Source organism: Sorex araneus, chromosome 6, assembly GCF_027595985.1.
Source record: "Sorex araneus isolate mSorAra2 chromosome 6, mSorAra2.pri, whole genome shotgun sequence".
NCBI classification, from domain to species: domain Eukaryota; kingdom Metazoa; phylum Chordata; class Mammalia; order Eulipotyphla; family Soricidae; genus Sorex; species Sorex araneus.
In genome coordinates, this window is record NC_073307.1 from 94,360,225 (window position 1) to 94,385,291 (window position 25,067).

Genomic DNA, 25,067 nt, shown 5'->3' on the forward strand with positions numbered 1-25,067 from the left:
GAACAGATCGGGGTGGGGGCGTCCCAGCACCATGGGCAGGAGGCGTCTGTCTGCTAATCTGGCCCTAGGAAGCCTGTTCCAGGGGAGCACGGGGCTGGGGGCCCTGGAAGCCCCCCTCTCGCAAGGCAGTCCAGGCTGAGAGTCACAGGGTGCGCTCGTGGGGGGGGAATTGGCAGCACTGGGCACGCAGGGGGCCCCCAAAAGAAGGGGGCCCTGCCCGTGGGGGGATGTAGGGGGCTGGGCGTTGGAGAGGGGGTCCTGAGCCTCCCTTCCCCAGCCCAGGGGAGGCCGTCCAGCCTGAGGTCAGTACCGTGAGCTGCTCTGGGCCCGGCCGGCCCTCTGCACCCCAGAAGGAACAGGGTGGTTCATAGCTGTGGAGCAAGGAGCAGCAGAGGGGGGAGGGACAGGGGGCATTAGCAGCGCTGAAAGAACAGAGTTCCCAGGGGGTCTGCTGTGGAGAGCAGGGGTGGGGCGGAGTGGGGTGCAGCCTGCGGTCACTAGCAGAGGGAGGGAACCCCCAGTTCCAGGACCCCCAGAGGAACGAGCCGCCTCTCTTAACTCTTGAAGGAACGGGGGCCGGGGGACGGGAGGAGGTGCATCCTGGCAGGACCCTCCCCCGACCCAGCAGTGACCCCCGGGAGGCCCTTAGCGTCCCCATCGCCCCAGCCCCCAGGGGAAGGAATATCAGGGCCCACGATGGTGAATGGGGTCCTTCATGGGCCTGGGGATCGCCAGGGAACTTAGTGGTGGCCCCAAATGCTCCCTCTGGGCGGGGAGAGGTCGGTCACACGCAGAGGGGTGGGGAGGACTCCTGTCCAGCACAGACCCCTCCACGCAGGCCCCCGTCACCTCCGGGGTGGGGGCGGGGCAGGAATGTCTCTCCCATCAGCCCTGGGGCCCCAAATCCCGCTTGAGAAACGGGGGTGGTGGGGACACACCCGGCCGTGGCGCCCCAGCTGGGGGGGGGGGCAACACGCAAGTGCAGACCTGGGTCCGTTGTTTTAAATACGAAATTTATTGCAAATATAGAAATTGACTTTCTCCATACAGGAATCTCCGAGTCGAGGAAAACAATTTCGTGCCATTCGGTTTAAAACAGGAAATGGGGGGCGGGGGGGTGGAGGGAGAGGTGAAGAGAGGGGAGAGAAAAGAAATGAAGTTATTCCCTAAAAGAAGAGGAGGAGAGGGGTCAGCCCGCACCCCCTGGGCGGGGGTCCACACACAGATCAAGGGGCTGCTTCCCAGAGCCAAGTCCGCATTTGGGACCCAAATCAGGTGCCGACCGTGGGGGCGGGGGGAGGGGGTGGGTGCGCCCCTCGGCCCTGCCCGTACCTGTGCTTGTCTGGCAGGGAACAGGGGGGAGGGGGCTTGAGACGCTGCTGCCCACCTGGGGATCCCCTCCTGCCCGCGGGAGCTGAGGCAGACAGCGGGAGGGAAGTGTAAATACTGGTTCTGTTTTAAAGGTGCAAGGGGGACGGTGGGGCCCACCACTGCCCTAGGCCCTGGTGTGGAGGAGGCGCGGGGAGGGGGCCGCCAGAGGGGGCTGGGGGCTGGCCAAGCCCCTGGAGGGATGCCCCCGCCCCGAGCCGGGCCTCTGCCCACCCAGCCTGTGCCTGGGGTCCCTCTCAACTGGGACCTGCCTCCCCCTCTCCCCCTCGAAACCTGCCCGGAGGCCTGGCCCCTCCCTGCGGCCCTTCCTCCCCCGCCCTGTGCTTCTCGGACCCCCCGTGGGAAATCTCCAAGACTCAGGGTTGGGGGGGATGAGCCAGCAACTCCCGGTTAAAACCTTAACACTGGAAGTGACCCCGGCCAGGCCCAGCTGCCGCCCGCAGGGGCAAAACCTGGCCTCGTGTCCCCAGTGACTGGCCTTGTCCCCGCTGGCCCTCGGGCCCCCAGGGTAGCCCGGACAGGGGCTACTTCAGCCTGGCCTTGGCGCCCTCCAAGCTCCTTCGTGGAGGGGGCTGGGGGGTAGGGAGAAGCCCCACACGGAGTTGCCCCATAAGAATTTCCCCCGCTGGACCTCAACGCCGCCTCCTGGAAGGCCGCCGCCTCCCGGGGCCCTTGGGGTCGCTTCCCACTGGGGTTCAGTGTCTCGAAGACCAGGCCCAGGGCCCAGCTGACTCTCTCCCCCCACCCCGCCCACAAGCCTCCCCCAGGTCCCCTTCTTCCCCCTGATCCACTGCCCCCCCAACCCCCCTCCCCTGGGGCCGCACCCCTTGCTCAGTGCTCATCACTTGCCCAGCCCAAGGCCCGGGCCAGACTCGGCCTGGGCGGGGGGTGCACCCGTCTTTGGTAATTATCGCCCCCGCCCTTGGGGAGGGGGTGGTGGCAAAAGGCCCTGAATCAGGTCTGAACTGATATGCAGGGAAGACTGGGAGGCCGCCCCCCCGCCGCAGGGAGGGACCCCCTTCACCTGGCCCATGGGGTGGGGGCACCCAGGCCGGGCAGCCCCCCGCGCCTGCTGATGGAGTCCAGCCTTCAAGACCCTTCAAGGCAGGCCAACTTGGACCACAAATTGGGTGGGGGGGTGCAGCAGGGGGGCGAGGGTCCCTGCGGCAGCTCAGACCCATCGTGACCCCCCCACAGCCCAATCTCCCCCCAATTCCTCTCATGGGCTTCCAGGGCCCCCTGGAAGCTTCTGGAAGTCTGTCTTCAGCAGTGGGGCCCCTCCCACTGCACCTAGCCGCCTTCTGGGGCGCCCCTGGCCCGACTTCGTCTGTCCTTAGGACGAGGGGCGATGGGGGCCCCGTTGCCGTCCTTCCTTCGCCCGCAAGGTCGAGGGGACGGGAGGGGGCCCAGCCTGGAGACGGCGGGGGGGGGGCAGGGGGGCGGTGGCACCTGTTTTGGGTCTTTCGCAGAGCAGGGACCCTCCCCGGGCGACCAGAGCTGCTCGCCAGGTCAAACAGAGAGGAGGGGGTGTGGGCTGGCGGGGGCGGGGGGCCGGGCGGGGGGAGGGGGGACGGGACAGACTGGCACATACACGACAGATGTTTGCTCAGAAAAAATACAGTAAAATCATCATGCAAATATAACAGGGGATCTGCTTCGCGCCCGCCGCCCGCCGGCTGGCTGGTTTCGGTCCGGTCCGGAGTGAGGAGGGGGCGGGGCGGGGGCGGCTGCTCTGCGTCTCCCTGGGGCTCCCCCCTGCCCTCACCCCCCCAGAACAGTCCTTTCTTCGCGAGTGTCACCCCCCCCAAGCGAGCCCTGGGCTTGGTTCGTCCTCTGAGTGAGCGAGGTCGCCCCCCTTCCCGAGCCCCCCCACAGCAAAAAGCTCCCCGTCGAGGGTCGGCCCGGCTTTCCCCATCAGACCCCCGCCCCCAGCTCGGAGCGGCCCGTCGCCCCCCGCCCGTCCCTCAAGTCCCGAGGGGCTGTGGCTGACACCGGCTGCGTCGCCCCCCGCCGCCCCCCTCGGGACGGACCCCGGCTCTGGGATCAGGAACCCCGCACCCCAGTCTCCAGCTCCGGAGAGAGCCGGGGCCAGCGCCCCCCGCGGCTGCCCGCGGCCGGATCATCCCCCAACCGCCCAACGGTCCCAACGGCCAGTCTCCGCGTTGCCATGGAGACGGGGGCGGGGCCTCGCCGGGGGCGGAGCCCCGCGAGCCTCATCCCCGCCCGCCCCCCAGCGCGGGAAGGGGCGCTCACTGTTTGTGCTTTGTTGGGTGTTGGGTGGGGGTCAGCGGGGTGGGGGGGAGTGGCTGTTTCCATGGAAACACGGACGCCCTGAGGCCTGGAGTGAGGGGGGGGCAACCAAGAGAGGGCGCGGGGCCAAGCCCCAGGAAACCCTCCTTCCTCAGGCCCAGGGGCGGCCCTGAGAGCCCCTGAGGGGGGTCGGCCAGGATGTGGGGGTCCGGGCCAGGAAAGTCCCCGTAAGCACCCCACCTTCTCAGGCATCACAGTTCACTGCGGCCTTTGGGGGGGGATGAGTGGGGGTCCCGGAGGCCAGAGGTGCTCGGGGACAGGGGAAGGGGGGGGCTGCACCTGAGATGCAGTGGGGGGCTGGCCCGGGCCCCCTCCTCCGACCCCGGGCACCGCTCCTCGCGATGCTTGGAAGACGCTAGAAGGGGCCGGAGGAAGGGGCGGGAGCCGCGGCCACCCCCTGCCTCTCCGCGGGGAGCCGGCGGGGGCGGGCGGGGGCGCGCGGCCAGGGGGGCTTTCCCGGGAAGCACGGCCCCCTCCCCGCTGCCCAGTGGCCTCCCGGGCGACAGGGAGGTCACCGTCCCGGAGAGGGGTGGGGGCGGGCGGAGGGGAGGGGAGGGGGCCCAGGGGTGCCGCGGGGGCGGGGGCGGGGTGTAGCACTGGGCGGGGTTGAGGCGACTCCTTGCCCGCCCTCTGACCCTGGGGCCGTCCATCCCTGTGGCCCTCGGGGACCTCCGTCTGCGCGTCCCGGAGGGCGGGGCCTCGCGCCGGGTGGCCCGTCGCCCTGGCCCCGGGGGCCGCCCCCGCTGGCCCGGCCCCGCGCGCCCTGGGCAGCACAGTAACGACAACTGGTGGGGCATCGGGGTGTAAACTTGAAGGAGAACGTGTCTGTTTCCCCAGTCCGTTATTGTCGGGTGGTGGTTCACAGTCAGGTGGTGGTCAGGTGTGTGCGTGCGTGCGTGCGTGCGGGTGTGCGTGTGCGTCCTGGCGCGCGCGCGCCCCCCCCGCCCCGCGGCCCCCCCCTGCGCGCGCGCATGCGCCCATGCGCCCCGCCGCGCCCTCCCGCTCCGACCTCACCGGGCAGGCGAGCGCGCGCGCGCGGGGCTCAGAGCTTCTGCTGGGCCGAGACCCCCTTCCAGTAATCCAGGATGTCGTGCAGGTCCTCGTCCTTGGCGAACTGGACCTTCTTGCGCAGGGCGTGGCCGGCGGCCATGTACACCTCCTCGCGCTGGTGCTTCTTGTAGGGCCGGAAGCGCTCCCAGATCTTGTGGGTGCTCTCGGACGAGTACTCGGGGCTGGACGAGTAGCCCGAGTAGTAGTGTCTGGGCGAGAGCTGCGAGTAGGCCGCGTCCCGCTTGGCGCGCGCCAGCGGCTTGAGGAAGGACACGCGCTGGCTCAGGCTGTCGGCGCCCTCGTCGTAGTAGAGCGCGGGGAAGCTGTGCCGGTGCTCGCTGCAGTGGAAGGCGGGCTTCACCTCCAGGTGGTGCACGCCCGCGCCCGCGCCGCCCGCGGGCACCAGCGGCAGCCGGTCCAGCGGGCTGTTGAGCGGGCTGCCCTTCTCGATGTACTTGGCGTCGCCCTTGGCCAGCCCCGCGGCCGCGGGGTGGTCGGGCACGTCCAGGCTGAAGACCTTGGCGCTCTTGATGGAGCCGCTGGACGAGACGCTGCAGGTCTTGCGCGCCACGGCGGCGTCGGCGCTGAGCTGGCGCTGCAGCGGGTGGTGCGCGGCCTCCTTGTAGGGCGGGGACAGGAAGCTGGGGCGCTCCAGCGCCGCGGGCACCACGGCCGCCGAGGCGGTGGCGGCGGGCGGCAGGGACTGGCACTCGAAGGCCAGCTCGGGGTCCCCGCCGCCGCCGCCGCCGCCGCCGCCCAGGAAGGAGGCCGAGTCTAGCTTGAGCGCGTCGATGCAGTTGTTGATGATCTGGTTGACCTTGTCCACCTCCTTGGCGATGGTGGAGATCTCGGCCGCCGAGCCCTGGCCGTTCTCCAGGTCCGGGAGGTCATCCTCCGGCCGCGCCAGGCCCTCCCCGCCCGAGCCCGTGCGCACCTCGATGTAGTTGCCCTTGGTGGCCACCTTGGGCGTGTCCAGCCCGGCCTCCAGCCCCTTGGCGGCGGGCAGCTTCTCCCCGATCATGGCGGGGATGGGCGCCATGCGCGCCACGGGCAGCACGGGGGGCTCGCCCAGCTTCTGCGCCGCGTGCACCACGGAGCCCGCGTCCACGTCAGCGCCGTAGCGCATCTCCAGGATGGTCTTCTTGACCTTGAGCGAGCGCTGCTTCTCCTCCTGGGAGCGGCGCTTGCGCAGACAGTAGTACACGGCGCCCAGCACGATGACCATGCCGAAGAGGCAGCCCAGGATGGTCATGATGTAGTGGGTGGTGGTGGACGTGCTGGGCGCCAGGTCACCGGGCACCGGGTCGCGCGTGCTGAAGGTCAGGCAGGTGTGGTTGAAGCGGCGGCTGTTACGCAGCGACGTGACGCAGAAGGTGTACTCGGTGTGCGCCCGCAGCTTGTCGAGCGTCACGATCTCCTTCTTGTTCTTGAGCGTCATGACGTCGGAGAAGTAGCTGTTGTTGTACTGCACCAGCACGTACATCTTGCTGTAGGGGTGCGGGATGATGACCACCAGCGTGGCCGAGGTGAAGGTGACGTGGTGCAGCTTGATGGCCGGCCCGGCCGCCGCGTCGGTGGTGGACGAGGACGAGGCAGGCGGCTCGACGGACAGGAGGTCATCGGGGCTGAAGCCCGAGTTCTCGTCGGGCTCGCGCTGCGCGTCGGTGGAGTAGGGCGTGGGGTGGCTGGCGGGCCGCAGGGGCAGCGAGCCGTTGCGGCACTTGGCCTGCAGCACCGTGATGGCGTTGAGGCTGTGGTAGGGCCGCGGCACCAGCAGCGGGTAGCCGGCGAACTCACGCGGGGCCTCGCACTGCAGCCGGTCGTAGTTCTTGGTGACGTTGTTGAACACCACCAGCCACGCCAGGAAGCCGAAGAGGTCGCACTCGCAGTTGAAGGGGTTGCCCGCCAGCTCGCACACCATGAGGCTGGCCAGGCTGGCGAAGGTGGCGCCGTCCAGGCGGCTGAGGCGGTTGGAGGACAGGTCGATGCTGATGAGGCTGGGGCACTCGGAGAAGGCGGCCGGCGTCACCACCTCGATGAGGTTGTGCTGCACGAAGAGGAACTGCAGGCGGCCCATGCCGCGCAGCATGCCCTCCGTCAGGTTGCTGAGCTTGTTGTAGCCCAGCTGCAGCACCTGCAGGCTCGCCTGGCCCAGGAAGGCGCCGTCCTCGATGTAGGAGATCTCGTTCTTGGTGAGGTTGAGGTCCGTGAGGTTCCCGAAGCGGTTGAGCGACGAGTAGAGCACGGCCTTGAGCTTGTTCTCGTTGAGCCGCAGGTCGTGCACGGTGCTGTTGATGTGCTGCGGTATGGTCTCGTAGGGCGGCTGGTTCTGGCTGCAGATGGCCAGCCACACGTAGCCCTTGTCGCCCTCGATGAGCCAGCAGTCGGCCCGCACAGCGCCCGGCCGGCACACGCACAGCAGCGCGGCGGCGCACAGCCCCAGGCGCAGCATGGCCCCCGGGCAGGCCCGCAGGCCGCGGGGCGGCGGCGGCGGGGTCGTCCGGGGCAAGCCTAGCGGCCCGAGGCCCAGGCGGGCGGCACAGTCCTCCCCGGGGCCGCCACCATCGTGGGGGCGACCCCCGGCGCGGGGGTCCCAGGTGCGGTGGGTGCCCAGGGCCGCTGGGTGTTTTTCTCGGGGGGGGGGGGGGGGGGGGGAGGGCGCTACCCGCTGGGCGCCGGGGCCGGGCCGGGGGCACCGTCTGCGCCTGCGTGGGAAAGCGCCAGGGCTCTAGGGCTGCCGGTCTTCCTCGCCTTCCTCCTCCTCCTCCTCCTCCTCCTCCTCTTCCTCCTCGGGTTCAGGGCTCAGCAGTTCAGATGATTCCCGCGGGAGGCTGGGGCTCGGCGCTGGGAAGGGGGGGCGCGGGAGCCGGGGGCAGGAAGGAAGAGACCCATCTGTCACCTGGTCCCTGAAAGGCAGCACCGAGAAGGGGTGACACATCAGTGGGGAGGCTCCGAGCAACCCCTCGGGGTGCCCCCAGCCCCCTCTCCGCCTCCCCCGGGGGCTCCGGTGCCAGCAGCCCTCGGTTTCATGAGGAAGGGATGGCGGGGGCGGCAGGAGGGGGAGGCGAGAGCTGGGGGGGGGGACGGCTGGAAGGTGGAGAGAGAAGCGAGCACGGGAGCAGGGGGAGGGGAGCAGGGCGGGCGGCGGCGGGGGGGGGGGGCGGTGCAGGGCTGGGGTGGGCTGTGCACTCAGACAGACTCACACACCCAGCGCCTCCTGTCCACACGCCACCGCTGGCCCCCACCCGGCCCGCGGGCTGGATGGATGGAGCCCGCGCGCACACACACACACACACACACACACACACACACACACACGCACATGCACACGCGTGCGCGCATTCCCACACGGGGGAACACGACAGACGGGCCGCACACACCTGGCCACATACCCAAGGGGCGACCCCCCCCCACCCAGATAAGGAATTAAGAAGCCCAGCAAAGTGCCGTCTCTCCTCCGTGCCAGAGATAAATAATTCATTTGTTGTGTAACCGCTCTTGTTCCAAAAATAATTCCCTTGTCTCGGCTTCCATGGGGGAGGGGAGGCAGAGCGCGTGCCTGTGGCCCCCCAAGCAGGGGGAAGCGGCGGCGGGGGGGGGGGGTGGGGAGGCAGCGAGCGGCTGGGGTCTCATGCACCAGAGAGGCAGGGCCAAGGGAGGGAGAGGGCCCGGCCCCCCATGTCAGCTGCCCCGAATGCTTCCCAGCCCTGCCCGGGCCCGGGGGCGCTCTAGGCAGGTGAGGAAGCCAGAGGCGCCCGCGAGGCCAGGGCCCAACCTCCCCGCTGCGGCCACAGTCAGGCCCAGAGAGGGCCAGGGACGGGCCCTGGGTCACACAGCCCCGGGCAGACGGGACAGGGCTCCCAAGACAGCAGGAGTCGGGGGTCTGAGTATTTCCAATTTCCACACCCGGAAAGTGGGGGCCGGGTCCCCCACCCCGAGCCTGGTGGGTGAGAAGAGGCGCTGTCCCAGCCAGAGAGCAGGGGGGTGGGAGGACGGCGTGGCCTGCAGCGCCCCCCTCGCGGGAGTGGGGGCCCGGGACCCCCCAGAGCCGGGGAGACTTATTCCCTGGAGCACGGTCTGCGGGGCCTGCGGGTTTCGGGAGCGACGCCAGCGCAGCCGCCCGCCTCTGCCGCGGGCCTCCCGGGACCCCCAGGGAAAGGACCAAAAAAAGGTTCAATCTTTGCCCGCACAGAAGCAAAACCAATTTGCAGCCCCGAGCCCCAGAAGGCCACGCGGAGGAGAGGGCAGCGGGCGGAGGGCAGCGGGCGGGGGGCACGGGTGGGGGCCTGAGACGCCAGGAGCCTCCCGTGCCGAGTCTGCGGGCTGCGGGCAGGAAGGGGGCACTTCCGTCCGACTAGGATCCTCCAGCCCCAGGGCCTAGAGTCGGGCATCTGACCGCCCCCTGGCACGTGGGGCCCTCCAGGTGGCCCCGAGGCGCCGGGCGGGCTGGGCCGCGGGGCGCTGCGTGTGCGCATGCGTGTGGCCGTGGGAGGCCTCCCGGGGGCGTGGGGCCACCTGGCCCGCAGGGCGGGAAGCACGGCCCAGGGTGCCTCGCGAGAGCACGCCCGAGCACGTGTGTGAGCACGGGCAGACACATGTGCATGTGCATATGTGTACACAACGCGCCTGAGAGCATGTGTGTGTGAATTGGGGGCAAGTGTGCATGTGTTCATGTGCAGACGTGAGTACACGTGTGTGTGTGTGCTGGCTCGGCCGCACGGAGCCGCACACTCAGGCCCGCGGCCCTGGCCGTGCTACAGGCAGGGAAGGGGCGCTCTTCCCGTCCCACCTCTCCCGGGAGGCAGGGGGGAGGGGCGGCGGCTGCGCTGCCCCGCGCTGGCCACATGCTCTCCCCCAGGCCTTCAAGGTGACCTGCCGGTGGCCCTTTGTCTTGCTCCGGGTTGTGGGACAGCCTGGGCTAGGGTCCAGCTCCCGCCCCCTCCAGTGACTCAGACCCATCGCCCTGTCCCGAGTGCGTCAGCCGCCCTGTCCCCGGCGCTGTCCCCGGCGCTGTCCCTGTGCCCGGGCGGCCTGCCCACCCCCTGGCGGCGGGGGCTGACGCAGTGGGCGCGGGGCGGGGCGGGGCGAGCCCGGGTCCAGCCTTCCCCTGATCTCTGACCCGGGTCCCCTGCACACCTGGGGCGGGGAGGGGAGAGGGGCGGGGAGAGGGGCGGGGCGGGCGCTGCAGAGGGGAGGCAAGCCGGGAGAAGGTGGAGCGGCGGGTGGGGGGGGGGGCAGGGGTGCGGAGAGGTGAGCGGGTGAGCGGCCATCCGCCGCCCATCGCCAGCGCAGGGACACTCACGCGGCAGCGGAGGGGCGTCCGGCAGCTGACGGGAGGGGACAGAGGCCTCCCTCCCCCCGCCCTGGGGAGTGTCCACTGCAGGGGACAGCACAGCCCTGCAAGCGCCTGGCCCTCTGGCCTGGGTACCCTCCCCTGGGGCCTGACCCCCCACTGTGGTGCCCGCGGGCCAGCAGCACCTCTTCCTGCAGGGTGCAGGAAGGTCTGGTGTGACCCTTAGGGCGGGCCCTTCCCGGGGGCGCTGCGAGGACGGTCAGTGACAGAGGGCACTGCCCCCAGCTGCTGGCAGTGCCCCAGCCCATCCGGGCTCTATGCCCAGGGGCCGGGGACAGGACGGCCTCGGGCCCCTCTGGGCCACCCCCACGCCGGCCCCCGCCTGTCTCTCCCCCTGCTTGGCGGGGAGGGGGTGGAGCAGAGCTCCCTCCTCTGGTGCATCCTGCACACATGGTCCCTCTCCCCGGGCACTGGGGCAGGAGCACCCACATTCTCTTGGGAGGACATTGCCGGGCGTCTCCCTGGGTCCGGTGCGCTCCTACTGTGTCCCTGTCCTTCCCGAGGTTTGGGGACAGCACTCCAGGCCCCTGCCCCCCACGGGCCCCACTCCCGCACAGTGATCCGGGGTGCGCTGAGCCCCAGACAGCGCAGTAGCAAGTGGGACCAAGTGCTGAGCTGTGTGACACAGGCACGTGGACCAACCTCTCTGGGCTTCTGTTTTCTTGCCCGTTGGAGGCATGGCTCTGCCGTACCCACACACGCTTCATCCTTAACATCCCACTATCCTCCCGTCTCCTTCTGACCCGTTGACAGATGACACACGGAGCCGTGACCCTTCCCCAACCTCCTCCAACGGAGGGAACAGGCAACATGGGGCTCCCAGCCTCACTTCAGGGACCTCCACAAGCCGAGAGCGACTTCATGTTTCTGTCCACTAAGAGGGTCTTGGTTCGGGCCAGTGTTGCCCCCTGTGTCTAGGCACAACGCACCCCAGGGCCTTTGCATGTGCCGGCCTCCCTGCTCTTAAGGAGACCTCTTCTCCCAGCGTCTGCTCCTCCTGCTCCTCCCTCCACTCTTGTCCCCACCCACTTTCCCTGACCTCAAATCTCGTCTCACTCACGGGCCCACCCTGACTTAGTGCTTGCAGCCCCCACCTGCCGCGACGCCACCTCGTTCTTCACTGCCACCTCTCCCCACACCCCACGAAATCGAAGAGCTGGTTTAACTTTGGGTTGCCGTGGCTTCCGTTCCCAGGATGCAGCCGTGCAGAAGTGGGGGCTCAGAGGAGATACGGGGGACAGGGTGGGGGGCAGGAGACCCCAGAGTCCCTGGCCCCGCTGATGAACACGGGGACATCCCCCCCCCCCCGAGAAATGTAAAACTCAAGCACAACAGTAAAAGAACCCCGTGGAAAGTACAGAAAATGGGCCGGAGCAAGAGCCCGCGGGAAGGGCGCCTGCAGACCCTGGTTGGAACCCCGGAGTCTGCCAGGAGTGATCCCTGAGCGCAGAGCAAGAAATCAGCCCTGAACACCACCGGCTGTGGCCCCCAAAGAAAACAAAATTGGGGAGAGGAGAGAGGACATGAACAGACAGTTCCCTGAAGGCCATGGGTGGGTGGCCCATGGGCACATGAGAAAGTGCTCACCGTCACTCGTCAGGAAGACGCATATCAAAACATCAATAAGAGGGGCTGGAGCAATAGTACAGCGGGGAGGGCGTTTGCCTTGCATGCAGCCAGCCGACCCGAGTTCAATTCCCAGCATCCCATAGGGTCCCCTGAGCACTGCCAGGAGTGATTCCTGAGTGCAGAGCCAGGAGGAACCCCTGAGCATCGCCGGGTGTGACCCAAAAAGAAAAAAACAAAAGAAAAGAAACAAAACGTCCATAAGATCATTTGCTCCAGTGAATATGGCCTCTACCAAAAAGACTGGGAGCCACCAGTGTTGGTGGGACCTGGGGGGAAAGACCCTTCATTCACAGCTGGTGGCGATGCGGTCCAGTCCAGCTTCTGCGGAACACAGCATGGAAATTTCTCCAAAAATTATAAGAATAGGGCCAGAGAAGAGTCCCGTGGTAAGGCGTTCACCATGCAAGCAGCCAGTGAGGCTCAAGCCCTTGCACAAGCATCACTGAGAGGGTCTCCTAAGCACGGGGCCAGGGGTGAGCCCTAAGCACCGATGGGTGGTCCCCCACCTCCCTCTCCCCAAAAAAAATCTTTTACAAAAGTTTTGTGGTCGCACCCAGTGATGCTCAGGGGTTACTCCTGGCTTTGCACTTGGGAATTACTCCTGGCGGTGCACAGGGGATGATATTGGGTGCCCAGAATTGGACTTGGGTCAGCCGCGTGCAAGGCAAGCACCCACCCACTGTATTTTGTCCCCGGCCCCCAAGAGCAGAGCTTCTGTAGGACCCAGCAGTTCCCTTCTTGGCACCTATTCCAAGGAAATGCGAACATTCGCTTGCAAAGATCTCCGCATCCCTCTGTGCATTCCAGCGCCGTGCGCAATAGCTGGGACACGGAGACAGCCCAGACACCCAGTGCAGCTGAGCAGGCAGAGGACGGTTGACAGACACCGCGAAATACTACGCAGCTGTACGGAAAGATGAGATCACACAGTCGCTGCACCGCGGGAGGACCCGGGGGGCGTCAGTGTTGAGTGGGTGAGGTCAGGAAGGGACAGAGAGCGGATGGTCCCCCGCACCCGAGGGCCAGAGAGACACCGAGCCAGGGAACTGTGTCCGACCACGTCCAGCCCTTGTCCCCAAGTTACAGACCCGAGGTTCCCAGGCGGGGGGGAGGGGAGCAAGCACGGGGGGGGGGAAGAGGAGGCTGAGAAGTGACATCAGGACAGTGCGGGAAGCGGGCTTGGGGCACTGTGGCGGGGGTGACGATGCAAGAACTGGGCGGGCACCAGAACCATCACTGCCAACGCTTCCGTCTCCGCATCACCCAAGTGACAGTGTGAATGATTGCGAGTCACTGAGAAAACCGCTTACGGACGTGCTGCCTTGGGATCTCCCGCTCCGTTCCCCCCTTCGCCGGTGGGGAAAGCGAGGCACAGCTCGGGTCTGCCTGAACTCTGGGCGCTCAAGGACCTCCCCAGACCGGGGGGGCGGGGAAGGGGCTTCCCCAGCTCGCATCCTTCCCGTGACGAGGGGCTCAGCCCCGCCGGAAGCTGGCTGTGCAGGGCCGCAGGGAGAGGCGGGGAGGGCACCTGTGGCCCCCCGGGGCCCTGCCAGGTGTGGCCCCACGAAACAGTTCTCCTCCAGGACAGAGCCGCATCCACACGAGTGCCCGGGTCCCCCGCCCCCTCGGTCATGGAGAACACGGTCAACAGCCCCCCGGAAGGCACTTGCAGACCTGCGACGAGCTGCCCCTTCACCCCTACACGATCGTCTCACCCGCCGCCACAGCTGCCCGGGCAGCCCCCCTCCCCGGGACCCGCCGCCCGGCACCGTCCCCCAGAACCTCGTCGCCTGAGCAAGCGTCGGTGCCAAGGTGCTTGGCACAGTGATGGGTGCCCGGGGCCTCCATCCTGCTTGTTCTGGGGCCGCAGCTCCGAGAGCAGGGAGCATGCAGGTGTGCATGCATGTGTGCGCGTGTGCATGCATGCGTGTGCCTGTGCACATGTGCCCACTCCGGGCCTCCCCCCCCCACCCCGATCTCAGACATCAGCCCCACGGCCCTGCACACGCTCGGCCAGGCGGCTCCCGGCCCTCCCCCAGCCCCACTCCCTCGGGTCTCACCAGTCGCAGCCCCAGCTCGGGACCGGGCTGAGCTCCCGACCCCCCCCCCGCGCCGCCCAGTTCGTCCCGTGCCAGGGCTGCAAAGCAAACCCGCAGCTGGAGGGCCGGGCCAGGTGGGTGGTGTCCCTCCCCGAGCCTCTGCTCTGAGCGGGGCATGCGCCACAGAGCTGGGCAACACCCCGGGGGGCGTCCGGCTGCAGCAAGCGCCTCTGAGCGGAGGGGCTGTGGGACCCATCCCCGGAAGCAGGGAACACGGAAGAGAAACCCACATCTGGGGACTGGATGGGGGACACTGGGCTCTGGCAGGCCCAGAGTCCACAGGCGGGAGACGGAAGCGCGGGCGGCCACTGGCCTCAGTGGCCTCATCTGTTCAATGGGAGCAGGGCTGCGCCTCTCCCAGGGGCCCCAAAGCCCAGTGCGCAGCCTGACTCTGCTGGGCCAGCCCCTGGGCCCAGCCTGGGGGGGCCCTGCTCACTCCTCGCACCCCAGGCAGCCCCAGGCCCGGCACCCAGGGGCCCGGCACCCAGGGGGATCTTGTCCCCGCCCACGGCGACCCACTCCCCCTCGGGCCTCAGCTCTGGCCTTCCCTCCTGACCCCGCCCCCCCCGCTGGCCCAGACCCTGCCTGGCTCCGCCCTCCCCGCTGCCCCCCGAGTCCCCCACCCCGTGCCGCCTCCCCAGCCGGGTCTCGGCCTCCTCCTCCTCCTCCTCCTCGCCCTGTCCCCCCGGCCCCCTCGGCTACTCACCGATGTCCACGGCCCCGCTCGCCTCAGGGCCTGCGCGCTGCCTGCACGGCCTCCATTCATTCATTCAATAAACATTTATGGAGCACCTACTATGCACCAGAGCCGGCTCGGCCGCCCCCCCCCCACCCGCCCCCGGCACCTTGGGGCAGCCCAGGGCAAGAGGAAAACTGGGGCTCAAGTGGGTGGGCCTAGGCGCCTCCCGCTCCCGGGCACCCCCCCCCCCCGCCCGGCTCGTGCGGTCCACGTTCCCACCTGACAGAGCAGGAAACTGAGGCCGTGCTGGGGCCCGGACCTGCTGTGCGCCGGCGCTACGGACCCCGCCCCCGACAGTGGGTTGAAGAACATTCCAGTGAGTCGCAAGGAGGGTGTGTGGGGAGGCTCCAGCAGCACCACCAGGACCCCCAGGGGGTCCGGCACGTCCCCCTCCAGCACCACCTCCTGTGTGGCCCCTGGGTGGGGGGCCGTGGAGCCAACTTCAAAGGGTGGTGGGGACCACCGGACCCCCAGCCTTGGGGGAGGGGAAGTCCCAGCAGCCGCCCCTGGCTCGGGGGTCCAGGGCGCACCCGGCGGTGCTCGGGGTTCCCAGCCGGCTGGGCCGCCCCCCGCCCAGGGGTGGCTGAGCCTGGCGCAGGGGGCGCCAGTGAGTCGGGGGCTCCCGGCAAGGCCGCGATCCTGAGCACTGTGCGGGCCTGGCTCCGGCCGGCCGTGTCGGGGGGGGGGGGGGAACCGTGTCTCTCTCGGGGTGTCAGACCCCCAGTCAAGCCCAGCTGGGCTCCAGCAGGCCCTGGGCCGGGCCGGGCGCTCCCGGGACTGGGCTGACTGCTGGGCTCTGAGCGACCCTCGCCCCAAACCTGTTTCCCCAAAAGCGCTGCCAGCCCGGGCCGAGCTGCTGCACGGGGGTCCCCGAGGCCGGGGATGGGGGGCCGTGCCCGGGGCCTCTCCTAGCCCCTCCCCCATGGAAGCTGCTGCTGCGGGCCCTGGGCCCCCCGGGATGCCCCATCCCCCTCTCGCCAGGCCTCCTGCCTGTCTGCCCCCCGCCTCTCCGGGGCCGGGACCCCGCGAGCTCAACTGACACCCCCCGGGTCTTCACAGTCCCGTCCGGGGGTCACTCGGGGTCCCCCGGCTGACCCTGACTCTGGCTCCTCAGAAGCGGGTGTGGCCCTGCAGCTGTCCCGCGAGAGAACAAGGAGGCCCTGTCTGCCTCAGGAACCCCGGAAATGGGTGGGAGGGACACCCCACGCCTGCCAGGGGTCAGGGGTGCAGCCAGCACCCGGGGGGCCTCTGCGGACACCCTCCTGCCAAGGCCCAGCTGGCTCAGACCCCCCTTGGCTGCCCCTGTGAGCGCAGCCTCCGCCCCCCCAAGCTCCAGCGCCCGTGGGCCTCGGCCTCCCCTTCCGTGAAATGGGAGTGCAGGGGGCCGCCTGCAAGGGGGCTGCCTGCCCGCCGAGCTCGCGCACACAGTAAGTGCTCAATAAAGTTGGCAGCTGTCGGTGGCCCACGGACCCTCCTCGCTCCTTCTGGAATGAAGGGCGACACCCTCCTCTCGCCCGCCCTTGCACCCTCCGGTAGGTAGGTCCGGTGACCCCCAACTGCTGACCTGCGCCCGCCCCCATCCCCGCCCCCAGCCTCGGTCTCCCTCTCGCTGCCCGAGCACAATGGCTGTTATAATTAACGGATTATCTCAGTGCGCCAGCTGTGGTCCTTTGGAAACTGGGTTGAATAACAAGATCCTGGCAGAGGGTAATTTCTTTTCATCTCTTGCTCTCTCTTTCTCGCTCCCTCACTCTCGCCTGGCGTTGCATGCAAATGCCCTCCCCCTCCTTCCCCACACCTTCCTTGCCCTGGCGGCTGGCCCTGCCTCCTCCTCCTCCTCCCTCTCCTCCTCCTCCTCCTCCTCCTCCTCCTCCTCCTCCTCCTCCTCCACCTCCCCCGCCCCCCCCCGGCTGAGGTTCTGCTCAGGAGAGCCGTGTGCCAAGGGCCCCGCCATGTCCCGGACACCTGTGGGCTCTGGCATTCGGGCCCCCCTAAGCTGGGCATTGCGCCCGCCCGCCCGCCCGGCCTCTGCCCTTCCCCGAGATCCGGGTCCCAGCTCTCTGCCTTTCTCCCCTGCACCCAGGCCCTCCCTCCGTTTGTTATTAACTTGGGGCTGCCCATTCTCCGGGCGCCGGGAACCCCCCTGGCCTGGCCTGACCTCCTTCAGCCCACCTGCCCTCAGGGGTGCCCTGTCTCCAGCAGTCCCGCTAGAAGCCCCAGGCCGAGCGTGGCTACCCCAGCGCTAAAGCTGGCCTTGGCGCCCCGGCGATGGGGGGGGCACGGCCCTGGGGTCCCTCGGAGCCACGCCCCACTCACCCCCAGGAAACCATCTCCAGGGGGTCCCTCAGCACAGCGGAGCCCTGAGGACCGCCCAGCCGCCTTGGCCCCACCCCCACGACTCCAGGCTCCAGAAAAGCACAGGCGAGAATCAGCTGCTCCTCCAGGGACAGCAGCAGCCTGGGGGCGGGGGGTGGGATGGGGGGGCCCAGGTCAGGCCGCGGGGGAGGGGACGGGACCCTGCCCGGCCTGCCCGTCGGTCAAGGGGTGGGACCCGCCCGGCTCTCGCAGTGCCAGTGATGCCTGGGGGCCCTAAGACCAAGACCCCTTGGTGAGTGCTTGTGGGGGCACGTGGGCAGTGGGGGACAGCGGCCTCTCAGCCTCGTGTCCTGGCTGGGGGGCGCCCGACCCTCGAGGTGCTGGGGAGGACCCGGACCCCAGCGGGGCAGGGCAGGGAGGACCCCGGTCCCTCTCCCAGACCACCCGCAAGCGCCCCAGAACAGGGCCCCCACTTGGCGGGTGGCTGTCTCGGGGCCCCTCTGGTCACTCCTTCATGGCCTGTGCCGTTGCGGAAGGCCCACCTGCACGTTCCGGGGCCTGTGCTCTTGCTTTTGCTAAGCCTGGAGTGTCATCCCCCTCCATGCCTCCTCCTCCAAGAAGCCTTCAGGGATTTCCTCTGCACTGGGAGAAGAATGATCTCCCCACGCTGCCCCACCACACATACACACACACCCTATTCCTTGAGACCATCCCCAGGGAATCCAGGAAGGTGCCTAGCCCTGGTTTCACCCTCTCTGGGCCCACCTCTCCCATTTTATAATCAGGGAAACTGAGGCACGGGTGAGGGAGAGCTGCTCTTAAACCCAGGTGGAGGGGTCCAGCCCTCACCCACGCCCCCCACCCCCCAGGGCCCTGAGCTCCCTGAGGCGGGACCCTGGCTCCTGGCTCCCCCAGTGCCCAGCCTCAGCCCTGGCACATAGTAGGCACTCAGTAAATGTCTGTTGAACTGAATCGCGCTCAGGGCGGCCAGCCGTCTCTGCTCTGCAAGAGAAGCATAAAGTTAGTGGAGCCGTTCCCATGGCGACAGGGTGGGGTCACGCCGGGGGAGGAGCTGGTCGGCCCCAAGGACCCCTCGGGCCCTGGGCAGGCCACTGGGTCCGACCCGCCTTCACATTCAGACTCAAGAGTCCAAATTCCGCGATGTGGGCAGCAGGGCCCCGCCCCCCAGGGCCCCAGGGGCCCCCGTCCAGTGGAGAGGGCTCTCCACTCCCTCGGGACCCCTGGAGCCGCCAGGCACGAGGACAAGAAGTGCAGGAGCCGGGTGGTGACACACGGCCCATGAGCACTGAAGGACGGAGCCGGGGACAGTCCCGTCCAGTCTCACGGAGGGGAGACTGAGGCCGGGAGAAGGGAGGCTTCCCGGAGACCCCGAGCTGCAGAACCGGCGGGCGGGGGGAGGAGAGGCGAGAGACGGTGATGAGCCCCAAAGCCGAAGCCACGGGAGAAGCCACGACCCTCCCGGGGTCACCCCACCCCCGCTCAGGAAGAAGTACAGAGCCCTCTGCCCTCGAGCCTCAGTTTCCCCGTCTGAGCCACAGAAACTCCAGCCCCTGCAGCTACTCTGCGCCCCCCACCCACCTCTGGTGAGGACCCCCTGGGGCTCAGCCCAGGACGGGGCAGAGAAAGACAGGCGGGCCCGGGCCAGGGCCGGAGCGCAGTGCGGCGGGGAGGGCTTCTGCCCTGCCTGCAGCAGAACCAGGTTCGATGCCTGGCATCCCCTGAGGTCCCCGGGCACTGCCGGGAGTGCTCCCGAGCACAGAGCCGGGCGAGCCCTGAGCATGCTGGGTGACCCGCTGGCCCCGAGTCCCCGGGGACAGTGCAGAGCGGGCCCCACTGGGTCTCTGCCCGGTGCCCGGAGCAGGCGGGAGCAAGGCCCAGACGCCGGCTGGCCCCTTGGTGTCCATCCCGGCCCAGCAGCTGCCCGAGGCGCCCTGCAAACGGCTCGCGTGGGGGGTGCTGAGGCAGGGAGCCGGGCAGGGCCTCCCCCCGGGCTGGCCACTCTCCTGTCCCAGCCCTGCCAGGCCAGGGCCAAGGCGAGAGGCGGGTCTTGGGGGGCGGGGGGGGGCGCTATAGCCCAGGGTGCGAGCCGGCCCTCAAGAGACCCCACACACACGCACGGCTGGACTTGGGGGCTGGGCCAGGTCACACATGTGGCCACGCTGAGGGGTGGGGAAACAGACCCAGGGGTCCCCAGGCCTCCAGCTAGAGACGCCTGAGACAGGAAGGGGGCGCCAGCACCCCCCGCGGCTGCCCTCAGGTCAGAGGGAAGGGGGGGGCCCAGGCCCTGGAGTGTGTGGTCGGTGCCCGATTTCCCCATCAAAGCCTCAGAACAGCCACGAGCAGCCGCCGGCCCCTCCCTGGCCGAGGGAGGGTCCCACAGTGAGCCCGGAGTCCCCCCTTCTCGGTGTGCCCCGAAATGTCCCTCTGAGGCTCTCGGGCCAAATCTGCCCCAGCTGGTGGTGGCAGGGCAGTGCCCAGCCCTCTCTGAGCCTCAGTTTCCTCACGCCCCTCTCCCTGCGAGCAAGGGTCCAGGGGTGAGACCCAGAACCAGAGGCAGCCCCCCAAAAAAACATGCTGTCCCCATCCGGGCTCATCGGTGCGGTTAGGCTCCGGCTGGCCTCGAATCCTCGTCTCAGCCCTCCCTCCTAAAGTGCCTCTGGGGTCTGCCCTGGGCCGGGGGCTCCCCGCACTCGGCGTCCCTGAGTCCTTTCTGGGCCCACCAGGCAACGTGCTCACACCGGGATCGGCGGAGGTAAAGTGACTGGCTCAAGATCACACAGCTGGGCCGCGCTCGGGGCCGCACATCTGCCAGAATGTTCCGTGAGCGCGGCCCCGGGGGGCCCAAGCATCCTCTGCTCCTGGCGCTCGGCTGCTCCCTGGCCTCCTGCTTCCCAGATGTATGCAATATTCATACTTCCATCAGCAGCCACCCCTGCACCCCTCCCTGAGGCCTTCGGGGCCCCATTAATCATTCACACACCTGCATATTCATTAACTCCCGAATTAATACGGGCCCTTATTACTGGGGCCTGCTGCCTGCATTACAGACACCACCACTTCATTCATTATTAAACTCCCCTGATAGATGATCACATTCTGCCTGGGGGGGTGCGCCTGGACCCCCAGGTCGCAGGTCGCTCCCAGCACCAGCTGCTGTGTGACCTTGAGCTGGGCCATCCCCCTCTCTGGGCCCGGGTGAAACCAGGCAAAGGGCGTCTTTGGGTACTGCCCAGCTCGGCGGTACCTCCGCGTGCCTCTGCGTGCCGGGACTCTGCAGCTGGCCCTCCCCGGCCACCACTGTCCCCGGCTCAGCTGGCCAGGCAGGCCACGATGTCCCCATCCGAGAGGCCGAGTGACCCCCCGGGGTCCTCCCGCGTGGACGCCGGTGGCCCAGCAACAGGGATTTCAGCGCCAGCCTTTCCCGTTCTCCTGGGGCCGGGCTCGGCCTCTAGATCAGCGGCCGCTCTACGGAGGGGAAACCGAGGCCAGCGCCCGCGCGCGCCCCCTAGAGGCGGGGCCCTGCGGCCACCGTCCGCCCAGCCGCTGGCCGCTTCCTCTGCCCGCGCTGCTTAACGCGCGGCCTGGCAGACGGCCTGATCCATCTTCATTACCCGCCTGGCGCGCAGCGCGGCGGCCGGTGGCTGGGTGGGGGGGGAGGTGGGGGGCGCAGGTGCCATGCGGCCGCCCGCCCACTCACCGCAGGCCCCTCTGCGGCTGCCCCGTCTCTGCTGTGTGACCGCGGCTCCGTACCCGGCCTCTCTGTGTCTCGGGAGTCACACTGGAGTGCACGGCCACGGGAAAGTGACCCCCGAGTCCCCTGCTCTTCCCCTCCCAGGGGCCGCGGCTAGAGAGCCGCTCAAAATGCTCCCGGACCCAGGAGCAGCCTCCACCGTAAAGCCCTTCCGGAAGCTTCCGCAGCTCCCAGGTTGAAGCTGGAAGTCCTTCTGAAGGTCAAGGCCTTGCTCGGGGTGAGCGGGGTCTGGGGGGCCCATCCTGCGCCCCTGCAGCTCAGACTCCCGCCCGGTGACAGCTGGGGAAACTGAGGCCAGAGGCACAGCTCTGCCTGGCGCCCTCTGCGGCGCCCCCTCCTGCCCTGTCCCCTAGAAGCCGCGCTTCTCCGGGCTCTGTCTGCGAACCACCCGCTGCTGTCCCCTCCCGCCCAAGGTCGCCGTGTCCACCACATGCCGCTGCCCAGGCCGCAGACACAGCCCCGCCCGTGCGCCCGTCCCGCTGGCCACCAGGCGGCCGCCCTGTCCTCGGCCACCTGCCTTCGCCCTTGGCCCCCGCCACCCCGAGCCCCACGTCACTGGCGCCACTGCCACCTCCTCCGCCAGCCTCTCCGTGCAGGGGCCCGAGGGAACCTTCTAGAAGGCAGCTCCAGGGCCATCCCTCCCGCGAGCCCCAGGGCAGCGGCCAGCCCTCCTGCTGGCACCCACTGTTGGGCAGGGCGAGCCCGTCACGCGCCCCGGCACACCTCACGGCCCCTCCCTCTCCCTGCCCCCTGCCCCCGCCTCCGAGCCCACACTGCCTCCTCCAGGAAGCTGCCCAGAGCCCGGTGTGTGCCGCAGCCCTGGCGCCCCCTGCCCGCTTCCCGAAGAGGGGCCTGCGGCCGCGCGGGCGTTTCAGGGCCAGCGAGCGGGGCTCTGCGCCCCCGGCCGGGACTCGACAGGTGCTCTTCGAGCACTAGGGGAGGGAGCTCACAGCGGGGCCAGGGAGGCGGCTCCGAGGGCTGGAGCTCAGGCTCTGCCTGCAGCAGCCCCGGGTTCGAGCCCCTGCCCCACGCGGGTCCCGCCCTGAGCACTGCTGGGAGCAAACCCTCATCACCGAGTCAGGAGCCGCCCCCCCTCCCCAGCACCGCTAGGTGTGGCCCCCGGGCGAAAACAACGTTATTAACTGAAGCAGAAAGAAGGGGTGAGGCCTGGGGCCGGGAGTGGAGGGAGAGGGGGCGCCCGGGGGCAGGTCCCGGCCCTTCCTGAGCCCTCCCGGGCACTGGGCATGTGGGGGGGGCGCCCTGCCTGCCGGGCCTCCCCCCTTCCTCCACGGGGCGAGCGCCCGCCGCCCACTCGCTGCCTGGCCCCCACGGCCCGAACCCGCTGCCCAAACCCCGACGGGCTTGGTCCCCGGCCCGGCTCTGTCCCAGCCCTGGCTCGAGGAAGCTCCCAGAAGCCCTGGCGGCTCGCAGGCCTGTTCAGAGGCTACGACCCGCCACCATCACAGCCCCCCAGAAGCAGCTCAGGATCCCAGGGTGTGAAGACGGGACCGCAGCGAAGCACCAAGCCCCACCCGCCGCGTGGGTGCCAAGCCCCGGCGTGACTGACCGACAGGGCTGTCCTGAGGAAGCTCGGAGGGGGGCAAGGGGCACCCTGGGACTCGGGAGCCAGGAGGCAGGGCCCTGGCAGGCACAGGCCCAAAGAACAGAGCCCCCCCACCCGCCATAAGGGTGGGTGCTGCCTCCGGCCTGGATGCATTTACCCCATTTTACAGGTCAGAACATCGAGGCACACAGAGCGAAAGAAACCTGCCTCGGATCGCTGCTCCCAGCAACAAAGTCTTTGGGCCTCCTGCACCTCCTGACACCCGGGAGGCTGGAAAGCAGTTTCTAGAACATTCCACCCCGACCAAGGGGTCCAGCCACACAGAGGCATCTGAGGACCCGTCTGGTCCCTGACCACTGCAGAGTCCACCGTGGCCTCCGGGGACCACGGACAAGCGCTGACTCTCCCCAGAGAGCCCGAACAGACACAGACAGACAGACGCTGGGCGCGCGGACCTGGTTTCCAGGGACCCCCCCCATGATCCATGTCCCCAAACAGGGTGGGGGTGACATTTCTGCTTCCTGTTTTGACGCCCCGTCCGGCTGTGCACAGGAATCCCTCCCGGTGGTGCTCGGGGACACTCAGGGGCGCCGGGAGCTGAACCCGGGCGGCCGCGTGCACAGCAAGCGCCTTCGGGCTGTGCGACCCCGGAGAACAAGACCCGGCAGTGTGACCCTCGCTCAGCCTGGCCCCCACATTCCCTTCTCCCTCCCGACCCCCCAGCCTGCGTCCAGCTCCGGCAGAACCCAAACGCACACGTCTCGGGGCTCCCTGGCGGGGGGCTGGCCTCACTCCCTCCACCCCACCCCACGATGACTCGGGAGACCCCCAACGACGGGCTCTGAACACCGAGGGCCCCCCCAGCAGGGCTGTGTGACCTTGAGCCCCCGCAGAACTTCTCTGGTCTAATCAGTTGCCTCACCTAGCACACAGGAGCCGCCGTCGCCACTGCCTGCGGGGTCTTGCCTCGGTGTGCGCGAGGGTCAAGTCCGACAATCCCTGTCAAGTCCTTCGTCGCCCTGGCACAGAGCAAGCACACGTGAGCCCTGGGCACACGGAAAGGAAACTGAGGCACCCGGTCCGGCCTGCCCGCCACAGGGGCTGGCAGTGCCCGGTACTGGCTGGCGGGGGTTTTGCGGGCCCCTCTGCCAATCCCGGGGGGCGCCCCCCGGTGAGCGCCCTGCTGTCTGGGGGGCAGGCCAGCCCCCACGGCACGCCTCCGAGATTCTCCCCCTCGTGCCTCGCCAGCACCTCCAGCCCGACCCCTCATCAGCCGCAATCCCCGCTGATGAGCGGGGAAACTGAGGCTCGGGAGACAGCTTGCCCTACGGGAAGGAGGGGCACGGCCAGGGAGAGTCCAGCGGGGGGGGGGGGGTGCCGAGGGCCCAGGTAACAGAAAGGGGTCCTGGGGCGCCACGGGCGCTGGGGCCCTGGACCAGGCGCGGGCACCACAGCGACGCGGGCACCCACTCCCGGGCGCCAAACCCCCCACCAAGGGGCACAGTGCTCCAGGGCCCCCCGAACCAATAGGGCCAGGGTCCACCAGGCAGCCAAGGACCCAGCCTGGGGGTCCCCAAGGCCAGACAGACAGTCCTGGTTCCTGGGGTCCGGATGAGGCCTGGCGCGTGAACAGAACCAGCACCGGTGGCGGGGAAGGGGGTTGCAGCTCACTACTTGCTGTGGCCTGCGGAGGCCGGCAGCCCCCCTCTCTCCTGCCCTGCGCACCAGTCGCCCCCCAGGGCAGCACCACTTCCGGTCACTTACTTCCTCACCCAGAGGCCCCTTCCCAGGTGTCCCTCCCAGGCAGGCGGCCACCAGCCCCTCCTCCTACTGAAGAAAGGGAGGCGCCCAGCGCCAGCCCAGAGCAACGCCCCCCAGGCCCCCCACGGGGTGTCAACCCTCAGGGCAGCCCAAGACATTGACAGGGGGAGGGCGGGGCCGGGGCTCCGAGGGGCGGGGCCCTGCGACGGGGCGTGGCCAAGGGGCGGGTGCGCGGGCTGGGCGTGGCCTGCGCGGCTGGGCGGGGCCTGGCGGGACGGGGGCGGGCCCGAGAGAGGAGGAAGCGCGTCCCGGATCCCGTTGCCCTGGCAACAGGACTAATTAATGCCAACTCGGGCTCCATCTGCGCCTCGGCTGGATGGGCGGTTTGGGCTCGCGGGTGTTTGTTTTGAAGCGCGGGGTGAGAAGGAGGAGGAGGTGGGAGGCTGCGGTCCCCGGGGCCGGGGCTCGAGCGGGGCTGGCACCCGCCGCCCCCTCGAGCGGAGCAGCCCGACTCCCGCGGGAGGAGGCGGGCCTGCACCCCCAGCCCGGCTCAGGGCCAGCCTCCCCTCGGAGGGGGCGCTCGGCCCAGCCCAGACGCGCGCGCAGCCCGGAACACAGCATCCGGGAAGGAGGCAGTTGGAGGCCACCTGTCTGCGCATCTGCAGAATGGGCCGCGCCGCCCCCTCGCAGGGCTCCGGGCGCAGAGGGGCTCGCGCGGGCGCGCCAGGGGGGCCTCTCCCGCCCGGGGAGGGAGGCCGGGCTGCAGGGGCCGCGGGGAACGCACAGGGGCAACAGGATGGGCCGAGGGGCGGGAGGGCGGGAGGGGGGGAGGCGTCCCAGGCAGGGTCCAGGAGTCTGGCTCGTATCTGGGGTATGGGGGGGGGCAGCACCAGACTGTGCCCGGGCCGACTCCGGGCTCTGCGTTCAGGGAGCCCTGGCGGGGGCCCAGGGGACCCTGTGTGCGGGGGCCCAACCCCGCGTGGCCGCGCGTCAGGCAGACGCCCACCTGCCGGACTCTCTCTCTGGCCGGGGGGCTGGACTTTCGGAACTGAGTCTGGGGTCGCACCTGGCTGCGCTCCGCGAGC

The 25,067-nt window shown here is 69.3% G+C and overlaps 1 protein-coding gene across 3 annotated transcripts in view; it reads right to left on the reverse strand.

The window, feature by feature from the left end:
• Positions 1-992: 992 nt before the first annotated feature.
• The window catches only part of ELFN2 (extracellular leucine rich repeat and fibronectin type III domain containing 2), a 39,720-nt gene continuing 15,645 nt past the window's right edge, over positions 993-25,067 (reverse strand). The window contains exons 2-3 of one of the 3 annotated variants that reach the window (XM_055141134.1): positions 23,144-23,240; positions 993-7,655 (exon numbers count right to left, since the gene is read on the reverse strand). In XM_055141134.1, the coding sequence (XP_054997109.1) occupies positions 4,742-7,201 (2,460 nt within the window). In that variant the 5' untranslated portion in view covers positions 7,202-7,655; positions 23,144-23,240 and the 3' untranslated portion in view covers positions 993-4,741. Of the gene's footprint in view, positions 7,656-14,536; positions 16,389-23,143; positions 23,241-25,067 lie in introns of those variants that run through there. The other 2 variants (XM_055141131.1, XM_055141132.1) reach the window with 2 other exon arrangements.